Source organism: Globicephala melas, chromosome 8 (assembly GCF_963455315.2).
Source record: "Globicephala melas chromosome 8, mGloMel1.2, whole genome shotgun sequence".
Taxonomy (NCBI): Eukaryota; Metazoa; Chordata; class Mammalia; order Artiodactyla; family Delphinidae; genus Globicephala; species Globicephala melas.
Genome location: NC_083321.1, coordinates 76,826,226 through 76,850,685, shown reverse-complemented (window position 1 = coordinate 76,850,685; position 24,460 = coordinate 76,826,226). Strand labels below are relative to the sequence as shown.

General features: G+C 34.6%; 2 protein-coding genes across 12 annotated transcripts in view; one reads left to right on the top strand and one right to left on the bottom strand.

Annotated features, from left to right (window-relative positions):
• Positions 1–2,624, bottom strand: part of CEP126 (centrosomal protein 126) — a 116,953-nt gene extending 114,329 nt beyond the window's left edge. For all 10 annotated transcript variants that reach the window (XM_060303951.1, XM_060303953.1, XM_060303955.1 and 7 more), the window contains exon 1: positions 2,218–2,624. In XM_060303951.1, the coding sequence (XP_060159934.1) occupies positions 2,218–2,345 (128 nt within the window). In that variant the 5' untranslated portion in view covers positions 2,346–2,624. The remainder of the gene's footprint in view (positions 1–2,217) is intronic.
• A 276-nt stretch (positions 2,625–2,900) lies between these two features.
• On the top strand, positions 2,901–22,924 carry ANGPTL5 (angiopoietin like 5). 2 transcript variants are annotated; one of them, XM_030883673.2, is made up of 8 exons: positions 7,173–7,415; positions 9,607–9,751; positions 11,611–11,714; positions 12,611–12,704; positions 14,874–14,974; positions 16,601–16,721; positions 18,807–18,992; positions 22,210–22,924. In XM_030883673.2, exons 1-8 carry the CDS (start codon positions 7,320–7,322, stop codon positions 22,527–22,529), a joined length of 1,167 nt encoding a protein of 388 aa, XP_030739533.1. In that variant the 5' UTR covers positions 7,173–7,319; the 3' UTR covers positions 22,530–22,924. The 2 variants fall into 2 exon arrangements, with proteins under 2 accessions (XP_060160454.1, XP_030739533.1); XM_060304471.1 differs by lacking the exons at positions 7,173–7,415; positions 9,607–9,751 and adding an exon at positions 2,901–2,946.
• Positions 22,925–24,460: the final 1,536 nt, after the last annotated feature.

Here is a 24,460-nt window from a genome sequence, read left to right as displayed (position 1 = left end):
AGACTGGAGATATTTATGAGAAAATAAGAGGCATAGTGTGAAGGGGACATGAAAACTTCACTTTTTTATTCTATTTCTATATATATTTGAATTATTTTAAGAAATTGAAATTATAGAACTTCAGCTAATTTTAATTAGATGAACTTCATAAGGTTTTGTTCCTTGCCTTTAGAGTCAGGGAATTCTAACTTGAGTGAGAGAACTTCAACAGAAAGCTGGATGGCCTCTGAGTATTGAATTCATATTTGGAAATCACATGTAGAAATTTTACCAAGCCACTTGCTTATTTTAAGTCTGCAGTTCATTTTTTAAATTCAGTCATTAATTCAATAAATTTGCATACCTACTTTGTACCAGGTATCCAATATGAAACATTACAGATACTAAGAACATCCAAAATAATACAAAATGTGCTTAAGTGTTTCTCCAACTAGTAACATAATGATATTCTTGATTTAGTGTCATAGTCTTTATTACGTTCAAAAGAATTCCCCTATCCCAATTTAAATATATATACTAATTTTATATATACTAGCAAATATATATATATATAAACTAGCAAAAAGTATATATACTTATATATACATACAGATGCATATATATACACACATACTAGCAAAAGTTGTTGGATTTTAGCAAAGCCCTGGGCATCTATTGAAATAATCATCTACAACTTTCTTAATTTTAACTATATATTTATAATTCAAGTATATTTTTAGTAATGCATTTCTTTATAGGAAACCAACATAATTCTGGAATTATGTCTATTTGGTTTTGTTCATTTGAGGTACTGCTGAATTTATTTACAAATATTTCCTTTGTTGTATCAATATTCATACCTCATAAATTTAAAAATATTAAGTTTATGACCATTTCACTAATGAAAATGATGGAAAGATACACTTTGTCAATGAGCCACTTACAGTGCTTCCCTATTTTCTGATTTAGCTATAAATCAGGGTCGGTGTAATAGGAGTTCGGGGTCCAAGAAAATACAATGTCAAGGGGACAGAATCAAATCCATACAGAAAGCAATACAGTTTATTTCAGATTACTTCTTGAGCGAGGACAGTTTTGAGGAGTAGTAAGGGCAAAAGCCAAAGTGAATGGAGTTAATAATGAATAGATGAAAAGAATTAGAAGCTGCTATTGCGGTTAGGGTTTCTGAGAAGTTGACTAAAGAAAGAAAAGACAGAAGGATTAAAAGCTTGAGGAAAGCATGATCAGAGGGGGGGATATTTTACCATCAGTTAAGCTTTGTACATATCTGTCTTCCTCACTAGAGTTGTATCCCAAGCACCTAGTTAAAGAGCAGGCACTAAATGAAAATTGATTGACTTGCTTTTAAAAGTGCAACATCCCAGAAGTGGAAGACAATAATGATAAGAAAATGGGGTTTAACTTGAAAAGTGAAGACACTCCATTCTCTGACAAGAATGAAGATGATTATACAGCACCATCACTACCAACCAAGTCCTTTGAGAATACAAAGGTTACACTCTAATTATCATAACATTCTCTGAAGGAATAAACATGGTTTACATATTTTGAAAACAAAACTTTTTCACTCTTTCAATTTTCTACAATGCAACCAACAGCAGTCTCAAAGGTGGGCTAGACCAATTCTTAGGGACAAGTCAGAGATAATCCAGTGTGAAGCCTCCGAGTCCTTTGCTTCTAATTTTCTGTCTGTTGTCTCTCTGACAACAGCCTGGGCAGAGGATGGAAAACAAAACAAATTAACCAACTGTGTTAGGCTTTAGCAGCTCTGGTAAATAAATTAGGGAAGTGCTAGGTTAACTGTTAAAACGGACTGTTTCAGGAGAGCAAAACATTTTACCTGTTTGTGGAATTCTTTTCTCCAAGCAGCATGATTAATCAGGGTGTGGATAATATGAAGTAAAGAGCATAATGGCATAACTCTAGAAGACAAAACAATCCCCACAGAACACACGGTTGATCTATTTGAAAACTCACAAAAAATTTACACCAAAGTTGAATGGGGGTGAGATAACAAGGTGGACGGGAAAGCGGTCCTAGAATAGGATAAAATGGTATTTCAGGTTTAAGGGGAGCAACGACAGTTACTGAATCAAATATCCGCACTAAGATGACTAGCTAGTTTCTATCACCTTGCATCTGTGATAATGGGAATCTAATGGGAGATGGGCCCCGCTTCCAACATCGCTACGCCGGCAGCCACGGCTGGAAGGATACAGGTAAGCGCCAGGTCGGTGGCGCCCGTCGCTCAACCGAGGGCTGAGGGGGGCTCTGACGCGAGTGTCCGAGGATTCAGTGCCCTGTCTCGAGACCGCGCTCCGGGCTCCGGGCCTCCCGGTCATCATCCTTCATTCACCTCAGCGTCGCCTCTCGGCTGGTCCCCACAGCCTCCCTCATGGCAGCTCCGGCTTCCTCCTCCTCCGCCCCTCCCTGCACTCCGTCTCTCAGGCCCCGCGTCACTGCGGCGGGAAGGTTGGCCGCGGCAGCTCTGGTTCCCGCACAGTGGCGCTCTTGGCTGTGGTGGCGACGGCAGCTGCAGCAGCGGCGACCTTGCCTGGCAATGGCAGAGGTGGCGGCCGCGACCCCAACGCCTCCGCCATGTTGACAGCCAACCGACACCGCGTCCTTCGCGACGGCTACCAGGGTGTGGGGGCGGGGCGCCAGAGGCAGCCAATAGGAGGAGCGGACTACCGCCTACTCCCCCCACCCCTCTGAGCTGACTGCTGGCGGAGGCCTGGAAGCCTAGCATCCTCAGGGACGCAAGTCTTCGCAGGACTGCGAAGCTGACTTGTTCCTCGGAGCCTGACTCCGTTCTACCTCCCTTTTTATGATGATGTTTTCGTGAGGGTATTGAGAGTGATGAAAGACAGTGAGACGCAGAATCTTCAGATACAGGCAAACGCCACCGTGGGGATTCTGAAATGATTGCCTCGGGGATAATTCAGGGTAGGATTTTTGATTTAACTACCGAGTCCTGCTGTGGGGTTTGAGTTGTGTCTTTCTGGAGCATCAGTATCCCCAAACACCATCTCTTTTAAAAGGCTTTGTGGAGTGGAAATTTCCTTTCTCTACATTCTCTCACCCACTCCCTGACGCTTCTGCCATTCCGTCTGCAAGTCGTCCTCCTTGCCATTTCCCTACTTATAACGTCGCATTTCAAAGGCTTTTAATGGTGCCAGCCTTGCTGCCAGATTCTGGAAATAGATCATCGGCGGCCAGGAAAGTAGTGCAGATTTAATTCAGTAATCTCCTGGGAAGATATGCCAAAAGAGATCATCATATTGAAATTGTTTCAAGCTCTTATGGAAAATTGGATATTTTAGCCACCAGGTTTAGTGGTTTTGCAAGTAAAAATTTGAAAAAAGGCTGAAACTCCTTGTTGGAGTTCATTTTAAAAGTACATATAAATTCTGACTGTATTTCAGCCAGGTTTTTTTTCTTTCTTTCTTTCTTTCTTTTTGTGTGGAAAAAACTCCCAGATTGGAAGCAGAATGTACAAACAGAATAAAAATCACTCGCCCACCATTCAAATGCCTCTGTCTTTGTGAATCAATTTGTTCATTTTTAGAGTTCAAATAATAAACTTTTCCAGTTGAAGCTATTTAAAACAGAGTTTTTGCAAAGTTGGATACAATGACTCAAATTGGAATGTGTTCTGGTGACTGAGATTCAAAAGTGCCACAACGAATCCAGTTTTGAGTTAAAACACAAAACACATAAGCCCCCTTCAGGACCATGCCAAGAGGGTAGAATAGATGATCTTCACAAAGAAAGGCTAAATGTGTATACTGGGACGATTAGCTATCTTTGCAAATTTTTAACTGGCCTAGTCACAGGAATTTAAGTTGATTCTATTCCCACTGCTATCATCACAAGTCTGTTTCTCCAGGGCCAATTTGAGAGAGAGTAAGCAAAGTAGGGCAGTGTAAAGTGCAAATAAAAATGAGAAGGTTGTGCTTACTGTTTGAAGTATTTGGGCATGGTTAGCCTTCCTGAAAGTCTAGTGTTTTCTATATTATTAGTTTGATATCTCATCACTCATAGGCACCTTATTGCTTTGTCACATGGTGTATTAGCATTAAGAAGCATAACTTGGTTTCTTAGTTGCTTACAGATGTTTACTCTTATAATCATTCTTCATTCAAATGTTGCTTTACAATGATACCCAAGAAAAAAGAAAATTTAAACACAATGTTACCAACTTTTTTAAAAATTACAGATTTATTTTTTCACCTTTAAATTATTTATTTCTTTCTTCAAAATTTTAAGCAGGTTTTTCATGTTTTATTTAAGTTGTACAGTCCTTTATTAAGTTGTATTGATTCTAAAAAAAAAGGCTTTAAGGTTAGATATTTGGATAATAGAAAGATAATTTGAGACATTTATAAGTTTTTTCTCTTGGCAGGAAAGATGAGTATGATTTAAGCAATAAAAAAGAGTATTACATTAAAGTCTCTCTATTTTGTTAAAAGAGACATATGAATTAAATATAATGGTTAACTTTTCACACTTCAAAAACCATAAAATAATTCATTCTTTTATGAAGGAAATAAATATTGAGCACCTACTATGTGCCAAGCACTTTCTAGGTGCTGGGATACAGTAGTGAGCAAAACTTCAAAGTCCCTATGCTCATTAAGCTTACATTTATTTTTCTTTCCTACTAGAATATATGAGGTAGTGAAAAGTGCTATGAGGAAAAATGGAGTAGTATAGAGGGATAGAGACTGATGTCAGTTCTATTTTAGATACGGTGCTCAGGGAAGGCCTCCAAGGAGGGAAATTAGGGCAGAGGTCTGAATGAAGAAAGAAGGTTGCCACTCAAATATTTGGGTGAAGAATATTATCTAGAAGCAGTGGATACTTTAAATACAAAAGGCTCTGAGGGCAGAATTTTATTTGATATGTTCAAGGAACAGCAAGAAGATCACTGTATCTAGAAAAGAGTGGGGTAGGGGAAGTGTGCTAGGACTTGAAATTGGAACAGTGCATGGGGGATATCCTTCTAGTGCAGTGGAGACTTATGTAGTATACAAGGGATTAATATAAAATCCAGCTTCCAGTGGAGGGAAAGCCATTGGAGACTTTTGAGTAGGAGAGTAAGATCTAATTTAATCTTTCAAAAGGATCACTCTACTGGCTATGGAGAAACTAGGCTACAGTCGATAAGGCTAGAAATGAGACTAGATTGAATGTTGTAATGGTAGGCTGGGTGAGAGATTATGGCGGCTTGGACTAGGATGGTAGTAATAGAGGTGGCAAGAAGTCTTCCAGATTTTAAACTTGAGCCAGTAAGATGTGTTGGTGCATGGTTGTGGCAAGTGAGTGAAATTTTTTAAAAAAGAGTCAAATGTGACTCTCAGATTTGGAGCTGGAACCAACTGCCTAAAGGGTATTGCCATTTCCTAAAATGGGGAGGAGTAGGTTGAGGGTGGGAGAAAGAATAAGATTTAGGTTTCAAATATGTTAAATGTGAGATGCCTATTAGACACCCAACTTCATTAACATGGTTTCAGAAATTGTTAATGATGTTTTGTTTACAAAAGAAAATATAATAACCAATTTATGGTTACAAAACATGTTCACGTAATTTATCTAATTTGGATACCATTATAAATAACATTGTGAATTATGTGAGGCAGCATGTGATGGACAATTTCTTGAGCTTTCACTTTCATCTTGGCTGAGGCTATTTTTTCTTCTGCTGAAGTATTTTCTTGCTGAGGCTATTACTTTTTCTGCTGAAGTATTTTCTTGCTCAAGTAAGAATTTCCTGAATTTGTCTCTGGGCATGCTGTGAAAGAATAAAGTATATTAATGTCTGATTGATTTAAAATTGCTAAAGTTCTGCCATCTTCTTTTCAATTTTATGAGACGTCAACTAGAAATTTAAGATTAAAGATACATACTCGTCTAGTTCTAATATAGATTTTAAAGGTCATCAATATTGCCAGCAATGTTAGAACTGTATTTTAGAGCAAGCCAAATAATAATGATGATAATAATAAAAAAAAATAATTATACCACCTAACACTTGAGTACTTGTCGTGTCTCTTGCACTGTGCTAAGTGCTTACATATATTAAATAACTGAATCCACACAACAATCCTCATTCTACAAAGAAAGTAAGCTATAGTGATATTAGGTAATTTTGCCCAAGTTTCCAGAGCAAGGGAGTGGTGAGTCAAGATTCACCCAGGCATTCTGGTACCAGAGCCAGCACTCCCAACCCCCCCCTCCAAGCTGCCTCACTGGAGAAACTGAGAAATTTTCAGTAGAATAAGAGATAAGAGTGTTTGCATTTAAATAGTGCGTGAGGATGTAAAGTCAGAAAATAGATAATTTGTTTAAGATATTACTTCATTAATTGATATCCTAGTGCCTATACCATACCAATCACTATGCAAGTACCATAAAAACTATGATCTCTGCCCTGTTGTTCTTGGGCTAGGAAAGGAAATGGATAAAATAATACCTTGAATAGGAAGCAAGACTCAGGAAAATCTTAATTTTAGGATAGTGAAGACTTAGGCATGCTTAAGTGGTGAAAAACAGGAGCCACTATCATGGAGAATTTGAAAATTCATCACAGACATTGATCTATCAACTTTCAGAGAGTGGTAATTTTCAATAACAATAGTCCCCTTATAGTCACAATTTTTGAAGTTTTGACACTATTGATGTAAAACATATAAATCAATTAGAGTCCTAGAAATTTGGCATTATGTGGTTAATGTGACCATCACTGATAGCTAAATTCAGTTGCAAACATATTTTAAGTCTGAATTATCTGCTCTGGGTGTCCACACTGATTAAATTTCTACTTAGTATTTTGTAGAAATAGTTCCAATGTAATATTCTTCCCTCTACATCACTCATTTCTACTTTCTTACTATTTTTATGCAAACTGGTTCGCAATTATAGAGTTATATCGTATCAAAGGCATTTTTTCCTAAGGGCAAAAAAAATATAATCTGACATAAAAATTAGATGATGCTATAAATTCTTGCTTGCTTACTTGATTTAGCTACCTAGCTGGCTGGCTACTGCCTGTATTCCAAAAGTGTGGATTTACAAGGCAGGCATGTAGTGATAAAAAAGGTTTGTATAACTTAAAATGACTGGATCTCTAGAGGCTACATTGTTTCTCATATGAAGGGTGTTTCAAATGAGGGCATGGAAACTAGTAAGTACTGGCTTCTGTTTTTGTTGTACACCTTCCAGAAATTTTTGACTGAAGACTCTGTGTACTAGAGTTCTTTCCACACAGAGCTGACTGATATTTGAAGAAAATTTTCATTTCTCCAACCAAGAAAAATATGATTTATCTTTTCCAAGCTTCACTCTTGTTTTTAAATCTATGTATTTTTACTTGTGGAGAAGTTATACAATGTAACTGTGTTCATCATTCTACGGTAAGAATTTCAGCAATATTATTTCATCTAGGAAAGCATGATTATATAGTTTTCAAGATATATATTAGATGTTTGAAAAGATTAATTACAGTACTCAATATAATTTATGGGAAAATTAAAATGTTTATTTAGAAATGCTGAGACTTATGCTTAAATAATATGACTTTTAAACTTAGGAAACCATAAACTGAAGATTGACTCTTAATACATTTCTTGTGAAAAATTGTTAAAGAAATTGCAGGCCTTGGTTAAAAACTAGCCAACAACTTTCCAGTTAACTTTAATAATGAAATATCTGGTAGGTAGTAAAAAAATTCACTTTGCTTAAAAAAAACTATTCTAGAAACTTTCATACTTCAAATATAGTCTTGTGACTGGTTACCTAGGAAATGTTAAAATTTAGAATTAGAAAATTTTATTCAAAACAATGTCAGAGTGATTGATAGCTAAGATAGTGTATGCAATACTATGAGTAGATTGTGATTTGAATCTCTATACATATAAATGTTGGCTTATAATTTTTAAATGTTATAAAATGTATTTACCACTGTATCAATACTAAATTCCAAAGCTGAAGCAAGAATAAATTCTAAAAAAGCTACAGAAATATTAATAACAATTCTCTATACTAAAAATTTAAGAATCTTATTTAGATCTAAAAAATATAGTTGTAACCTAAGTTTTTGAAAACATCTACTATGTCAATTATTATAGGAGTTTAGGGGAAAGAGCAAAAAGTTAAAAGTAGATCTATGTAACAAAACGTAAGCATCTTTTTGGGCAAATATCTTTTATATTGTGATTAGCTCTTTACCTTTCTCTCAATATCCAGGTCAAAGAGGACAAAGCTTGCTATTATTTTCTTTAAATTACAGAGTTATTCTAAATCACATAACTTATACCAAAGGATGTTTCAACATTAAAAAAACCAGTAGTGTGCCAACAAGAATAGATACCTTTGGAATGACATCTGTAATTGGCTTTCTTTCTTTTTTCTTTTTGAATAGTAGTTAGTACTTTTTAATCTCCTACCCCATCTTGCACCTTTCTCCTTCCTTCTCCCCACTAGCAATCACAGGTTTGTAGTTGGCTTTTTATTTTAAGTTAAATTTAATTTTTTTAAAATTTATTTTATTGAAGTGTAGTTGATTTACAATGTTGTGTTAATTTCTGCTGTATAGCAAAGTTATTCAGTTATACATATGTAACTGAATATATATATATCTTTTTTCATATTCTTTTCCATTATGGTTTATTACAGGATATTGAATATAGTTCCCTGTGCTACACAGTAGGACCTTGTTGTTTATCCATTCTATATATGAGGTTGCTGGCTTTTTAAAATGATATCTGTTGTTGATTTTGCAAAGCAAAATTCCGTGTTGTTTTTCTGTTATCACTGCTACCTTTTTAAAAAAATTTTTTTAACTTTTTATTTTATATTGGAGTATAGCCGATTAACAATATTGTGATAGTTTCAGTTGCACAGCAAAGTGACTCAGCCATACATATACACGTATCCATTCTCCCTCAGACTCCCCTCCCATCCAGTCTGCCACATAACATTGAACAGAGTTCTCTGTGCTATACAGTAGGTCCTTGTTGGGTATCCTTTTTAAATATTCAGCGGTACCTTTTAAATCTATGCATACTTTACCTTTCAAATCTGTAAATACTTTAGCTTATACAAGAGTGACAATTCTCCTGCACATTTTCCCCAAACCACGATTCCTAATAACTAGTGGCAGAAAGTGTTTTTGGCATAGAAATGTTGTAGGCATCTCAGGGAACCTTCTTAGTACCCATTCAAAGAACTTCAAATTGCACAATTTCTGGAAGAGGGATGGTCAGAACTATATCGCACATGGAATTGTGTAAAAGTTAAAGGTCAAGGCCATAGAGCCACCACACTAGAACGTAGACCCTAAATGATTCCTTTTAGAATTGGAGAAGAAAAAAAGAGAGCAAAAATAATGAATTAACATATATTTATTGTTCATACCTAGAATTTACCCATAAGGTTTATTTGTGGAAGTTTGAACTAACCAGTTAATTATGTTTTTTTCTAATGATCATCCTTGTATATGTCCTGAAATCTCATCTTTTTTTTACACTCTTCTTATTTATGACATATTAGGTAATATAACATATTTCATATATTTTTTCTTATTTCTATTTTTTTAATATAAAGGATTCTCCAGTAGTTAACATTGTAGAAGATGAATCTAATGCAAAAGGTGAAAGTAAAAGTAATGCTACTGTTTATAAAGAAGATTGTGAGGAATCATGTGATGTTAAAACTAAAATTACACGAGAAGAAAAACATTTCATGTGTAGTAAGTATTAAAAATAACCACAATTGGGCTTCCCTGGTGGCGCAGTGGTTGAGAGTCCGCCTGCCGATGCAGGGCACACGGGTTCGTGCCCCGGTCCGGGAAGATCCCACATGCCGCGGAGTGGCTGGGCCCGTGAGCCATGGCTGCTGGGCCTGTGCGTCCGGAGCCTGTGCTCCGCAACGGGACAGGCCACAACAGTGAGAGGCCCGCGTACCGCAAACAAAACAAAACAAACCCCCACCCACAATTATACAGGGATATGATTTATTATTTCTAGGGTAGAGATGGAAAAATATACATTAGCATTTGTGTGGGTCATTTTATATATATCCTGATCATCCTAGGCCAGGAGTTTTATGTGTTTGGCACATAGTAGGTGCTTTGTAAGTGTTTGGTAAATGAACAAATCCTTCTTTTGTATAATATGGCCCAGTGACACCAACTAGCCACAGAGGGAAGGGGCGAGCCACAACGCACTGATGGTATCAATTCGCCTAGCACTATTTTCTTACTTCCGTCTGAACAAATGGCAAATTTCACCTGAATTTTGAGAAGGAATTCACTAATATTGAGTAAATGCTACAATAGATATAATACAAATTCACAGCGAATTTATGTAGCAAAGCATAAAAAATAAAAAGTTTTTAAATCTCCATTTTTGTTTAAAACTAGTAATAGTGCAGTAATTTTCATGATCTATTTATATGTACATAGGCGGTGAAATGAGACAGGGGATCAGAAAGGGAGGAGGTTCTGATCCAGTTCTTATAGGACTGTAACTCCTAGGTCAGAAAGTATAAAAAGCTCACTTTATTGTGTTTAATTCTATGTGTAACACAGGTATCTCAGGCTTCTCAAACCTATGAGTGTGGCTTTAGATCCATTAAGACAGATGTCTAAATCCAGGGAGTATCTAATAGAAAGTGAGAGACTGAAAGTAAAAATGAGAGATGAAGCTGGGTGAGGTAGATTTTAAAATATCATGAATTATTAATGTGATTCTACTGCTAGAGTAAAAGTTAGGAACATAGAAATAAATAATTTTTAAAAGAATAATGTATGCCATAATGTGTGACTCCTTTTGTTGTAAAGGACATCATCAGTATAACTGAATAAACTTGGATAAAATCTGAGAAGTGCATGGTAGTCAATGTTTATTTCCTGATTTTTATGGCTGTGTTGGGGAGAATGTCTTTGGTGTAAGAAAAACACACTGAAGTATCCAGGGGCATCATGGTGGCATGCTCAAAAGAATTAAGAAAAAGTTCTTCATACTGTTCTTGAAACTATTCTATAAGTAAGATTGTTTTAAAATAAAAACAAAAATACATAGTAAAAGTTTAACCAGAAACCAACCAGCTAAAACTTTTGACTAAGATTTATTATGAGTATATATGTATGTGTGTTTGTAATTTGTTTATATAAAAATATACCATTAATAGAAAAAATTTAAAGAAAGATTTACTTTTAAAATTAACTTACATGATATGGAATTATTGCCTTTTACTTTCTTATGTAGTAAGAATTGATGAGTCTTGGACCTCCTGCTTCTGTACCGCTCATCTTATAAAGTGAGAATTGATATTCAGAATGTTGTCTCGCATTTATATCAGATTAACTTATTTGGGGGTAATCTAAATTATTAGGAAGCATACTTTCATTGTGAGGTATTGAAATAATTGTTTTCTTGGATAATCCTGAGTTAAACAAAAAAGTACTGACTAGAATATGCAATTCTATGTATTAGATTGAGCTTTATTGTTACATATTTATCCAAAATCATTTTGAAATTATTTTTCACTGTAATTGTTTTCTATAACAAAATAATATTTAGCAAACACATTTTGTTATGATTTAAGGAAATTTGCAAAATTCTATTGTTTCTTATACACGAAGTACCAAAAAACTACTAAGAAATATGATGGATGAGCAGCAAGCTTCCTTGGATTATTTATCTAATCAGGTATGGATTTTTTAGAATTGTGTTGTTATTGTATGTGTACATTGATATACTTAGCTAGAGGTATAATTGTTTAATTTTTTAATGCATTAAAGTCCATACAACTATTTAGTGCCTACTATGTTAGAGGCACCATAGTAAGCCTCAGGCAAACAGAAAGCAATAACAACAAAAAAAGATCTTCACTTAAAGCTTATACAGTCTAAGAGAGCAGAAAAATGTATTGAAAATGTTGTGACTGCTGTCAGAAAGATGCACCAAAGAAATTCAATATCTGAGCTATGAGAAGTGTTCCCAGATGATAGAGATTATGAACTGAATCATGAAAGATGGATAAATGCTTCAAAGGTCACAAATGTGGGGTAAGAAGAGTAGGACCTTCCATTCTGGGGAACTGCTTGAAGTGGTGCAGGGGTGGAGTGGCTGGTGAGGTTGAGGTGTATAAGGAAAACTGACTTAAAGAAATAGGAGCTAACTCATGCCACACCAAGGAGGGAAATGCGATGATTAGATTGACAGCTAGTGAGGATGATTAGATTGACAGCTAGTGAGGAGGATGACTTGAGGAAGAGCAGAGGGAGGAGACAGGGAGATCAGATAAGAAACTACAGAAAAGGAGCAGGCAAGATACAAAGAACAGATCTGCAAGAGCAGTCAAATGCAGAACTGGGCAGATGAAAGCAATGTGTAGGAGGAAAACAGTACTCAATTTAATGACTGCTATTTAGTAATGCCTTTCTTTACTGCTTAGAGCAGTAAGGAATTCAAAAGAAAAATGGACATTATATATATATTTCAAAGCTGGATTTATAAGAGGCTTAGAGATATCACTTATAAAATTCAGCTAAGAGAGTTTTGTTCAAATATAAATTTGCTTAAATGTATGCATGTGTGTTTAGGTTAATGAGCTCATGAATCGAGTTCTCATTTTGACTACGGAAGTTTTTAGAAAACAGCTGGATACTTTTCCTCACAGACCAGTTCAGTCACATGGTGAGAACTTTGGTATTTCACCCTTTTCATACTTGTCTTTTATTGCTTAAAAATTTCCTGGACAGGTTGGAGCATTTAGAACTTTTGTTTAAAAAATACAGCTCATTATCATCTAACAGACTGGAGGAGTAATACCTGCCAAATTTCAACCCAGACAATGTGTACTTTCCTGAATTGGGAAGCTTTTCTGACCATTTGAAAGCTATGGCTGTATACAGATATTCTGAATCTGTTGAAAATAGCATAGTTTTATGTAACTGAATTCAGGCTCTCCTTTTGCATTTTAATATTAATAATCAACCTTCAGCTAGAAGAAAAGAAGGTCTCAGAATTCCTCCCACCTGTAAAATCTATTTTTCACATGTTTGAGATGTTTCAAATTGGGACACAAAATTTGAAAAGAAAAAGAAACTTAAGACAAAAGAAAGTGGAATTTAGCACTGTTTATACTAAAACAATATATAGTAATTCCTAAAGTCATGGGTTTCTAAGAAAAGTGCCCTATATATCTTACAGTTGTGAATTAATAACAAAAAGTTCCAAGCAAGTAAATATTTATTGACAACCTAGTGAATGATCTTTCTTTTTTCCTTACAAAGAGAAGGAAATAAACTGTTACTGAGAATCACCTATGTGTCAGGTACTATGGCAGGCACTTTCACATGTTATTTTTTGTTGTTCTATTATATCTCATTTATTTCCCATAAGTGAGTAGTGTAGGTAGGTAGTGTAACATGGTGGTTATGAGCATGGACTCTGGTGTCAGATCACCTGTCTTCAAATCCCTCATCCACTGTTTCCTTGATATCAGTTTCCTCATCAGTAAACTGATAGTACCTACCTCATATGGTTCTTATGAGAATTAAATGAATAAATACACCAAAAGCTCCTAAAATATTGCTTGATGCATAGTAAGACAGTATAAGCATTCGCTATGATGATCTTCATCATCAGATAAGGAATATGGAGCCCAGAAACATCTGAATAACCTGTTCATATTTATTTGGATGGTGATGGCAAAGCAGATATTCCAACTCAGATTAGTCCTTCATTGTAAACTTCTATTATCATATCTCTGAGCATAAAGTTATTATGAAAATGTCTCTTAGCAATTCAGAAGAAGGCAACAAAATACTGTGCGCTAGACACTGTGCTAAGTGCTTTATATTGATATAATGTCTTACTATGTATATCGTCAGAATAACACTATGAAGTAGATAGTATTATTATTATAACAATATTGCACATGAAGAAAAGTAGTTAAGTAACTTAGTTAATGGTTCTGGCTAGTAAATAGTAGTACTAGGAATCTAACCCAAGCTTCTGGCTCTGAAGTATCAGGCTTTCATGTGTTTTTTCTCTTGGTAACTGATGCTGTAAGGGTTGAATTTGTTTTATCACATTTATAAAAGATAACACAAAGTAAAGTAAACTATAACATCATATCTACATACATATCTACATATCTACATAAAAGATAACACAAAGTGTAAACTATAATATCATATCTACATAATATATTTACAATCCCCTAGAAAGGGGAGTGCTTAAGAGAAGGTGATTATAGACTGCTACAGTTCTAGCTATTGTCAACAGAGCAGGCTCTAGTCTCAGCACCATTTTCTCTGGTGAAGAAAGTGATTTCCCCCCTCCTCTCCCTTTGCCTGTTTGTAATGGTGGGCCCCAAAACACCAGAATCTCTGAAATTTCAAATAGTGGAGAAAGGATGTGTCAATAGTAATTAATCTACTTATTCATTTGGATTTTCTCCTCCTCATTCACACAGATTTCTGTTACATATTATGTTCCCAAAGTAAGCCTAGGTTTCTTAAAGGGCATAATTTATTGGACAAGAGAATGCATAATCATAAAATATATTAAATAAATGTTGATACCGAATGGAATACTAATCAATAACAGTGAGTTAGTTATTAGTGAAGGTTTATTGCAGCATAACTTATTCAATCCCAGTTCCTCCACCTATCTATCTAGTTTCTTCTTATTTCTAAAGTTGAGATAATTTTTCATTTTCAAAAAGTTAAAATCATCATCATTACTGAACATTTTAATAATAACAATTTCAGATAGCACTGTCAATTCTCTTTTATAAAATGATTGTCTTAAGTGTATATGTGGAAATATCCTAAATAACTAATTTTACTTTTCTAGGTTTAGATTGTACTGATATTAAAGATACCATTGGCTCTGTCACTAAAACACCAAGTGGTTTGTATATAATCCACCCAGAAGGATCTAGTTACCCATTTGAGGTAAAGTTTTCCCTTATTATATGGAATAGGATAGACATCTAATTTATTTAAATAATATTAGAATTTTAATTGTTTTAATATTTTATTTTTTCTTAACAATTTAAAAATAAATCAGTGTAAGTTCCAGTTTCAAAAGTTTTGTTTTCTGGAATTCTTTGCCCAAACCGCAAACCAATAAAGGAACTAGAGGGTCTTTCACTTTTCTATTTGAGTGTTCATGGTTACACTCTTTAAAGTAAATCCATTTGGTGCAAGATCTTATATTATCCTTACAGTAGGCAGAACTATGCAAAATAAATACTTGCTTGAATTAGCTTATGGATATTAAAAAATAATTGTGTGCTTTGCCTTGGGGCTTGCTAAAAATACTTTAGTTTCTCTTCCTACACTTGGTTATACTTTCTTTGGATGATAAGTGATTTTTTGTGATTGTATAAAAAATTAATAATTAAAAAATCCTTTCACTGAATTGCGAGACAGATTGAGAAGCTGATCCATTTCTTAAATCAAATAAAATATATTACTCATATTTATCCTTAGTAGTTCTATACCATGATTTCTAGAAGAAATTTCTACTAGAAATTGTGTTATTAAAATTAGTATTATAATATTACTATATTACATACAGTATATATAATATATAAACATTATATATATATAATTTTCTGGTTACTTTTTTGTGCATAAGAAATTTATAATACCAATATCATACCTTATTGATAGTCTTTATTAAAATATTAAAATATTTTTTCTAAACCAGTTTCTCGTCTCAGAGTTACTAACGTTATTTTTTGACATCTATTGACAGGATGTCAAAAATTGGGAATTAAGTGGGAAATAATTTTAAATTACCTAAATTACTTCACCTACAGATTCAAAAATGGACCTGAACAGATGTGAAAAGGGAAGGCTTCTAATTTTGTGAAGAGTGGGATGCATAATTACCTCTTTTGTGGGAAAGTGTTGGTTCCCTAACTTCCTCCACACGGCCTTTTTCTGTCTGTGTGTGGGAAGTTTCTGATGGGGAGGATTGGTCTGATTTTCTCGCTGTGTCACTTCTATGGGTCCCCTACAGTTGTCCTCTTAGAGGCATTTAACAGAGCACCACAGATGCACCTATGAGTGCCTGCTGAGATGGGGCACAAATCATACCTTTCTGTCTGAAAATCCCAGTCTGAACACAGGCCTTCCAGGCTTTTGGAGGAAAAAAGCAATCAAAGACAGGCACATTTAACACTGTTCTTTTAAAAAATCAGTGTTTTAATTAAAAGGAAGAGTTAATTTATAAAGAAATACATCATTCTGCCATATCAGATTGGTACAGTTATTACTCAACTGAAAAATATTTATGGAGTTGAGGAATAAGAGGGTAACCTTAAAATGCTACAAACACATATGTTAAAAAAATGACTGATACAGGGACCACAATTAGGTTTGTTTTATAATAAACAGTATTATTTCTAGAGATTTTTAAAAAATCTGAATACATTAATGACATACAGTTGCATTGAAGCTTTCAGTGGAAGTATCTTCTCTTTCTCTAGGCTTTAAGGGTGAAGTATGAGTTTTATATAAAAGAATGAAAATAATATTACATTATTTTTGTCTTTTCTGGGTTTATTTTAGGTAATGTGTGACATGGATTACAGAGGAGGTGGATGGACTGTGATACAGAAAAGGATCGATGGGATAATTGACTTCCAAAGGTTATGGTGTGACTATCTGGATGGATTTGGTGACCTTTTAGGTCAAATTTTATTTATTTCTCCTCTTTTTTCTTCTTTTTGATAATATGCCTATGGACTCTGTCTCTATTGGTCAAATAGTTAGTAAAAATAGCAAATCCTTGTGAATATAAAAATATGACAAATTACCCTCTGGTTATATGCCAAATTACTTAAAATAAATAGGTCTTCAGTTGAGATATGAAAATCTTTATTTTTAGTTGAAATGTGATTTGAGTGAAAATTCTAAATTGTGTTATTTATTAAGTATTGACTATGCTCTCAGCAGAATTCTGGCAGATACTCAATAACTATTTGTAGAATGAAAACCTGAATGAGCAGGGACCTTGAAATTCTTGAGATTTGTGCTGTGTCTACATAAGCAAATGAAATAGAGAATTGAGGTCCATAGCTGTAGGAATTCAAATTATGTAAATGTCAATAAAAATCACTATGCTCAAAACTTGAAAAATGTAAACCCCGGGTGAACTGTAAAATCTGTTCACGTTATTACCAAATGGCAGCATCAACTTTTGCTGGTGAATAGAAGCACCAGTATTTCTGAACCCTGCAGAATTTTACATTAATTGGAACATTTGCAGGTGCCTTTATCATTTTCATGCTATTATTTTAAGTTACTGTTGTTATAATTTAGAGTCTTTAACATCCCATAATAATGTCATCCAAGGATTTAATAAGTGGTGGTGTTTGTCCTACTGCTAAAAACCCTACAGCATGCCAATGGTGTTAGAAGGGACATGAAATGTAATAAAATGTCATAAGTAAGGCCAAATAGCTGCCATGCTAAGGAATGCCTTTGAAATACTTGTGTTTTCTCAGCATTACCTCCAATTTTCCAGTAAGGGCTGCCTTCTGAATTGAGCTGTCATAGATCTGCAGGCTCTAAGTTGTTATCTTCCTTACTTAATGCTTATTTCCATGGGAAAATTATCTGAGTTTTGACAAAAAAAGTCTTCAGGAAGGTATACTTCACATAAGCAGACTGCTTTGTACTTGGCCTATTTAAAAAAATAAACTTGGGATTAAGGAAAATGTATTGTTCAGTTAAATCTGAGGTTGGGGTAGAGGGGAAAGATGGCAAAGACACTTAAATAGTAGTGTCAGACTGTGAGAAACTAAGCAGGCCCACCTTCCTTCTTGTACTTATTTTTTACTTCCTATACTCCCTTTCTTCCAGTATTTCTTCAGAATACTTTTCTGTTCTAAGTGGGTATGTAGCTAAAATGCCCCTGTAAGGCCTGGAGAGTGACTTAGTATCTTAGCTATAGTTTTAAGATTTGAATTCTGTCACATTGTCTCCCAGCTCTTGAAGTTTGTTTTGACTGGAACCTTACTTCCTTCAGTAATTTCATGATTCAAGCAGAGGGATAAACTTCAGAGCAGGAGTGTCTACATTTAGGTTATGCCACAGTGGGTAGAGGGAGGTTGAAAGTCATTGGCTAGAACATGCAAGAAGAATGCAGTCTGAATTAGGGAGTTCAATAATCCATCTTGGATCTATAATCATCTTGAAAATATTGACCCTTAACCTGAGTATGCTCCAGTGTTGCTACATTATGTCTTCATTCATAGGTAACTGACGAGCTTCATTACAACAAAGAAATATTTGTTCACAAAACATTATTCTCAAAGACAGAAAAAATAATTTCTACTGAACATTTTCAGAAAACAGTTCTTTAGGAGTTGCTGATTTGGAGGCTAAACCTCTTATATTTACTGGTACACATCATTTTGTTACCTGTCATAATATTTGAACTCATTTTTTGTTGACATGCCTTAAGGTAAAACTTGACTTTTTATGTGATCTTTAAATGAATTTTTGAATTTAATTTGGGGAGATAAAAAAATGAAACAGAGACTAGTTATCCCAAGTCTAGTAAAGTAGAAGTGGGAAGATACACATATATATATGTTTTGGTAAATTAGGCAAACACTGATAATTTGAACCAGGGCAATCTAGTCTCTCAAATAATTTATGTGTGCCATCTTGGAGTTATTGAAACACTAAGCAAAACCAAAGACTTAATAACAAAGGGTTATTCTAACTTGTATTAAAATATATTTAAAAAAGCATTTTTTTTAAACAGGTGAATTTTGGCTAGGGCTGAAAAAGATTTTTTACATAGTGAATCAGAAGAATACCAGTTTTATGCTGTATGTGGCACTGGAATCTGAAGATGACACATTCGCTTATGCATCATATGATAATTTTTGGCTAGAGGATGAAACAAGATTTTTTAAAATGCACTTAGGACGATATTCGGGAAATGCTGGTAAGTTTTTTATTCCTAAATTTACCCAAAAGATTTAAATATAGCTGACTCAATATTAGATGAAGATAAAAGTAATGCATTTCTTTTGGTATATGACACATAACTGATAACAGAATAGGTTAGGAATGCGAAAACTGGCTAAGTCTTGAGTTATGAAACTCTGCTATGATGATTGCATCACCTTGTGATTTTGAAGTGCTTTATACACTTTAAAACAATTTTGCCATATGTAATCACAATTGATTATTTAGATAGCAAATCTGTGGGGCAGGCTGGGAAGGCATTATTTACATTTTCATGTACTGAGAGGCTGGTGTTTAGAAGTCATAGAATGTTAGAGCTGATCTTCACTCTTCTCACTCTGCAGGTTAAGAAACCTGAAAGATTAAGTGACTTGCCCAAGAGTCCCAGCTCATCACATCTGAGCAAGGGCAAGGACCCAGGTTGATAGAACAACTAGTTTAGTGAGGTTTTTTCTTTTTTTTGGCTATATCTCGGTACATCTACTCATTTCTAAATAAGTTAAATTTTTAGAACTTCAAAATACTTGATATTAAATTCATATTTTGATGCTGATATTTTTAACTTGAGTTAATACTAAATTCAGCTCTCCTGTTCATTGCTCATCATTGTACTTGTTCATTAGGTATGTTTAGTGTTAGAAATCCAAAAATGAATGAGTTATGTTTCCAGTTCTTTAACTGATCACAATATAGAGAGGGAGATTAAATAAAACTGAAAACACAGAATACCGATAGAGCTTTGGGGGCTAAAGAGAAAGAATGATTCCAATGGATTACATCCAGAGAAGGGTAGTTCTCAACAAAGAATTAATGGTAGAGTCAACCTGGGATGCTTTGTGAAAGTACATACTCATGTAGAATCTGATTCAGTAAGTCTGGGCCCAGGTATTTGTATTCACTGATGGATATGTTGGCATCCTTATAGTTGAGAATCACTGATCTGTACTTGGAGGAATGGATAGGCTTTTGGCAAATGAATGGTGGCAAATAGAGCAGCTTGAGTCAAGGCACAGAAGAAGGAAAATTACTGGTTGTCTGGTATGGATGGAATCTCTGATATCTGAGGGGGTTTAGACTTAGGATATTAAGTAAAAGTCTGAAATTTAAATATTGACATATAGAGGCAATTTTAAGGAGTTATATAATTTTTGAGGCTTCATCTCTAAAAGAGTAACGAACTATCTAAATATGGAACATACAATGTTAGGAAAAGTTTATGTGGGATTTCTCTAGAAGATGACTAGGATCTCATTAGAGGATACAATTTATAATGGCAAGAATTTTTTCATTTTGGAAGCCTCAAATTTTGTCATGCCTTATTCTGCCTTTTCCCAATAAAGTTGTTAAGTAACTTTCAAATGTTGATCACATAATATAATCAAGATAAAGAAAAAGATGTCAAAAGAATGTAAAGATAGCAGTATAGTTAAGTATGATCAGATATTTGGTAGAGGTGAGCCAGACATTTGACTTTGAGCTCAGAACAAAAATAGAAATATGAAATTTGAACATTTGAGGAGCACAGTTGTTCCATGAGGACACATTGCCCTGGTTCTAAAACTTGAGAGACATTTCTCTGGGTTCTTAGCGAAAACAAAGTGTCATGTTTTCTAATTACACTCGGACAGAAAACGTAACAGTGAGTTTTAATGGGCCATTTCTTTAAAAATAGACCTATGCATTATATTTTTAGAGTAAATTATTAAATATAATCCAGTGAGGAGCTCATATAATGTATGATCCTTCTGATGGTTGGACTTAACCAGGGAGAGTATCTGTGGAGGGATCATATAATTTAGGTAATGCTCCGTAAGTGTTGTCTTTCTCATGAACTTCTGAAAGGTTTTGCAACATGTGGTATTGAAAATGATATTCTCCCTGCAAATATGTGCAATTTTGGCATTTTGTTCCTATGAAGTGCATGGTCAGAGACAGGGCTGGGGTACAGGATAGGCCACTACCATTAGTGAAGTTCTCCAGGTTCCTCAAAGACATCTCAAAAGATGCCAAACATTTGGAACATAATGAAACAAACATGGGCTTTGAATTCTTCAAAGATTTTACATAGCTTCACTTTTACTTAGTGTTTCAAACATCTTAGCAAATTTTATCTATAAGTGAAATCTAAGTACAATGGGACTAATTAGAATCTTTTATTTATATGTTTTAAAAGAAACAAACAAACATGACTTCTACCCCTGCTACTTAGTTAGCCAGGTTGCCTTGGCCAAGATACTTAATCTTTGAAGATTACTGTGACTATCAGGGATACCATACATAGAATGTCCAATGTAAGTCTTTAAAATATGGTGGTGTTTTAACTACTATCCAATTAGTATGCATATCATATGGAGAGACATGAAGAAAAGGCATACCTCAGTGGTATAGCTGATTTTTTTCTTGAGGGCATTAGGCATTTAATATAAACTTGGTGGCCACTAAATAAAATCAAACAACTTTTGCAGTTATAAATTTGTTCCTGAAAGGTAGAGGTTTCACTTTCATCCATACCTCTCTATCTAAAGTGATGTAAAATGGTACTGGTATAAAAATTTGTGTGTAAATTATTTTCTTTTCCTAAATTACCAATTACCATATTATTCTTCCCCAAAGTATGACAGGTTTATACACCATATTTTTGACCTAAATTATCTGCTTCTGTCTACACAGCCAAGCTTCCATTTTGTGATTTTATATTGAATGTCCACTTATTCATGTTTACATATTCTGAGCCTATTTATATGAAATAATTGGAATGACAAAATTGTAGAAATGGAGAGCACATTACCCCTGGTTACCAGGGGTAAGGGATGGGATTTAGTTTTTAAAGCATACGAAGGAAACTATCATTCAATTTATACTGCTACTGTTTGGTCCTTTCATACAATTATGCAACGATTTAATAGTTTTCAATTTATTAACTGATAATATGCAAAGTTTTCCTAGGCCATCACAGACCACCATAATTTGTTCCAACAAATGTCTACTTAAACATGCCTATCATGTTGAGGAATTTATTACAAGATTTTGGCATATTGCACCCGGAGGAGAGATTTTAATATAACACCTATTAAAATATAATTTAAACCTTAGTTCTGGGATGTAATGCTTTTGCATAATGGGTTGGTAAAGGTTGATTAAAATTACAAAAAATGCCTTTCAATTTCATCATCAAAAAAATCTATTTTACCTAGGTGATGCATTCCGGGGTTTCAGAAAAGAAGATAATCAAAATGCAATGCCTTTTAGCACATCAGATGTTGATAATGATGGATGTCGCCCTGTATGCTTCATCAATGGTCAGCCTGTGAAGAGCTGCAGCCACCTCAGTAACAATACCGGCTGGTGGTTCAACCAGTGTGGTCTCGCAAATCTGAATGGCATTCATTACTTCCCTGGAAAATTGCTTGCAACTGGAATTCGATGGGGCACATGGACCAAAAACAACTCACCTGTCAAGATTAAATCTGTTTCAATGAAAATTAGAAGAATTTACAATCCATATTTTAAGTAATCTCATTTTAAATTGTAATGAGTGTTCCACAGTTATTTTTAATAATATATAAACAATTTTATATAGTTTCTCTTTTTACTGAGTGTTTCAAGCATATTAGCCAAAATTTAACCATAGGTGACATCTAGGTATTATGAGTCTAAATAGAAATCTTTAATTTTGTAGAGTTTTATAAAGGAAAACATGGTTCAATGTATGCTTTTACTACTAATTATATTAACAATGTGTAATAAAATTTGTTTTGAGTGTATTGCAACCTGTCTACCTGGAATCTGTTGTCCTTTTAAAAAATTTTCCCTTTTCTTTAAAACATATAAACCATAGTGCATTATTAGGAAAATTAAAGAAAGTGTTATATTTATTTCTATATTTATTTGAAATGGCTAAATATATAATCTACAGATAATTTCTGTTGAAGACAATTACAAGGAATAATTTTGTGCAGATTAATATATAAGCTTCACATAATTTAAAAACCTTACTATTTCCAGGTGATTCCATAATATTTTACAGGTAATAAGAGTTTGCTGCAAAAATAAAGTCCTTCTTGTTTTCCTATTTTATTGTGGTTAATAAGTTTATTCTTATTTGTAATGAACTTACTGTACATTTGCATACTGATCAGTTGCATTCTAAAACACATTTATATCCTAACTCTTTTTAAGGCAATAGGAATGGTATGAGCTTTAAGTGAAGGAGAAAGAACAATGAATCACTGGTCTAGAGGTGGCTCTAGGAGCAAGCTTTTTTTAGGAAGTTGGAAGGAGTTGGAGTGGTAAGGCTTCCATGGGAAAATACAGCAAGGAATGTGCTAGACCACATTCAGTTAATTAAGAAAATTAGTGTTGAGTGGAAAAGTACTTTGTCCAGAGTTAGGGCTATACAGTGGGTAGAAGTAACTGAAAAGTGAGGTGGGAGGAGGTCTGAATTAAAAATACATATGAGGGTATAGAGATCACGGTGAGTTATCTGAGTACAGCAGAGGGCTTAGTTTGATCAGAACATAGAACCTCATCTGAGTTCAGGGATGAGCAAAAATGACATGGTCACCTTTCAAGATTGCTTTCACTTTGATCTCCTCACCAAGCAGTGAATAAACCGTGTACAGATTATAGACGGGATACAGTTGCAAATGGTTGAGCATGGTTCCCCATGGCTTCCTGTCCATCTCATAGAAGCACAATTGAGGTTCTGTGTCTTTACATTGGAGTAAGACGTCTACTAGGTTGCAGGAGCAGAGAACTGTAGGTTCACTGCCTGCAGTGATACGAGTACTAGAAACAAATTTATATACAGTTAAGGAAATAATTTTGCTACTCAGCAAGCTACGTCTAATGTGTGGATTCTGGACCTTGAAATTCTTGGTCCTATACAGGGGAATCTCCTTTATTGTACTGCAAGGTCTAAGGGCTTCACATTTTTACCCTACCATAAAGGTTACGGAGATACTGAGGGTAAAAGCAGAGTGGGAATAAATGTTGGGATGTTAACGGAATGACAGACCCAGACAAAAGCAAGAAATTTTAATTTCTCTGGGTTTGGGAATAAGAAGATGTATTTGACTTTGAATGGGTAAGAGACAATGGCCCCCAGGATGCCTTATGAGAAGGTGTGAAAGTACTAAGAGGCCTTAACCCACACTGCAAACGAGAAGCTATATTTTGGTTAATAATCCTAAGCTTCAGACTTCCAGAAATGAAGTGACCTTAACCTTGGGAGAAGTTATGGTATCAAGACAACGGTTCCTTTTCTGCTCTCTATTATCCCAACACCATGCCCACATCTCTTAGAAGTAAGCATAAAAGATTGGAGTATCATACCCAAGGTCTACATGACATCATTGTAGATTCATTCTTTCAGAATCTGAGGACTTCTCTGGATAAATGGTCCCATTTAAAAATACAAATAATTTATTATTTTGTCAATTTAAT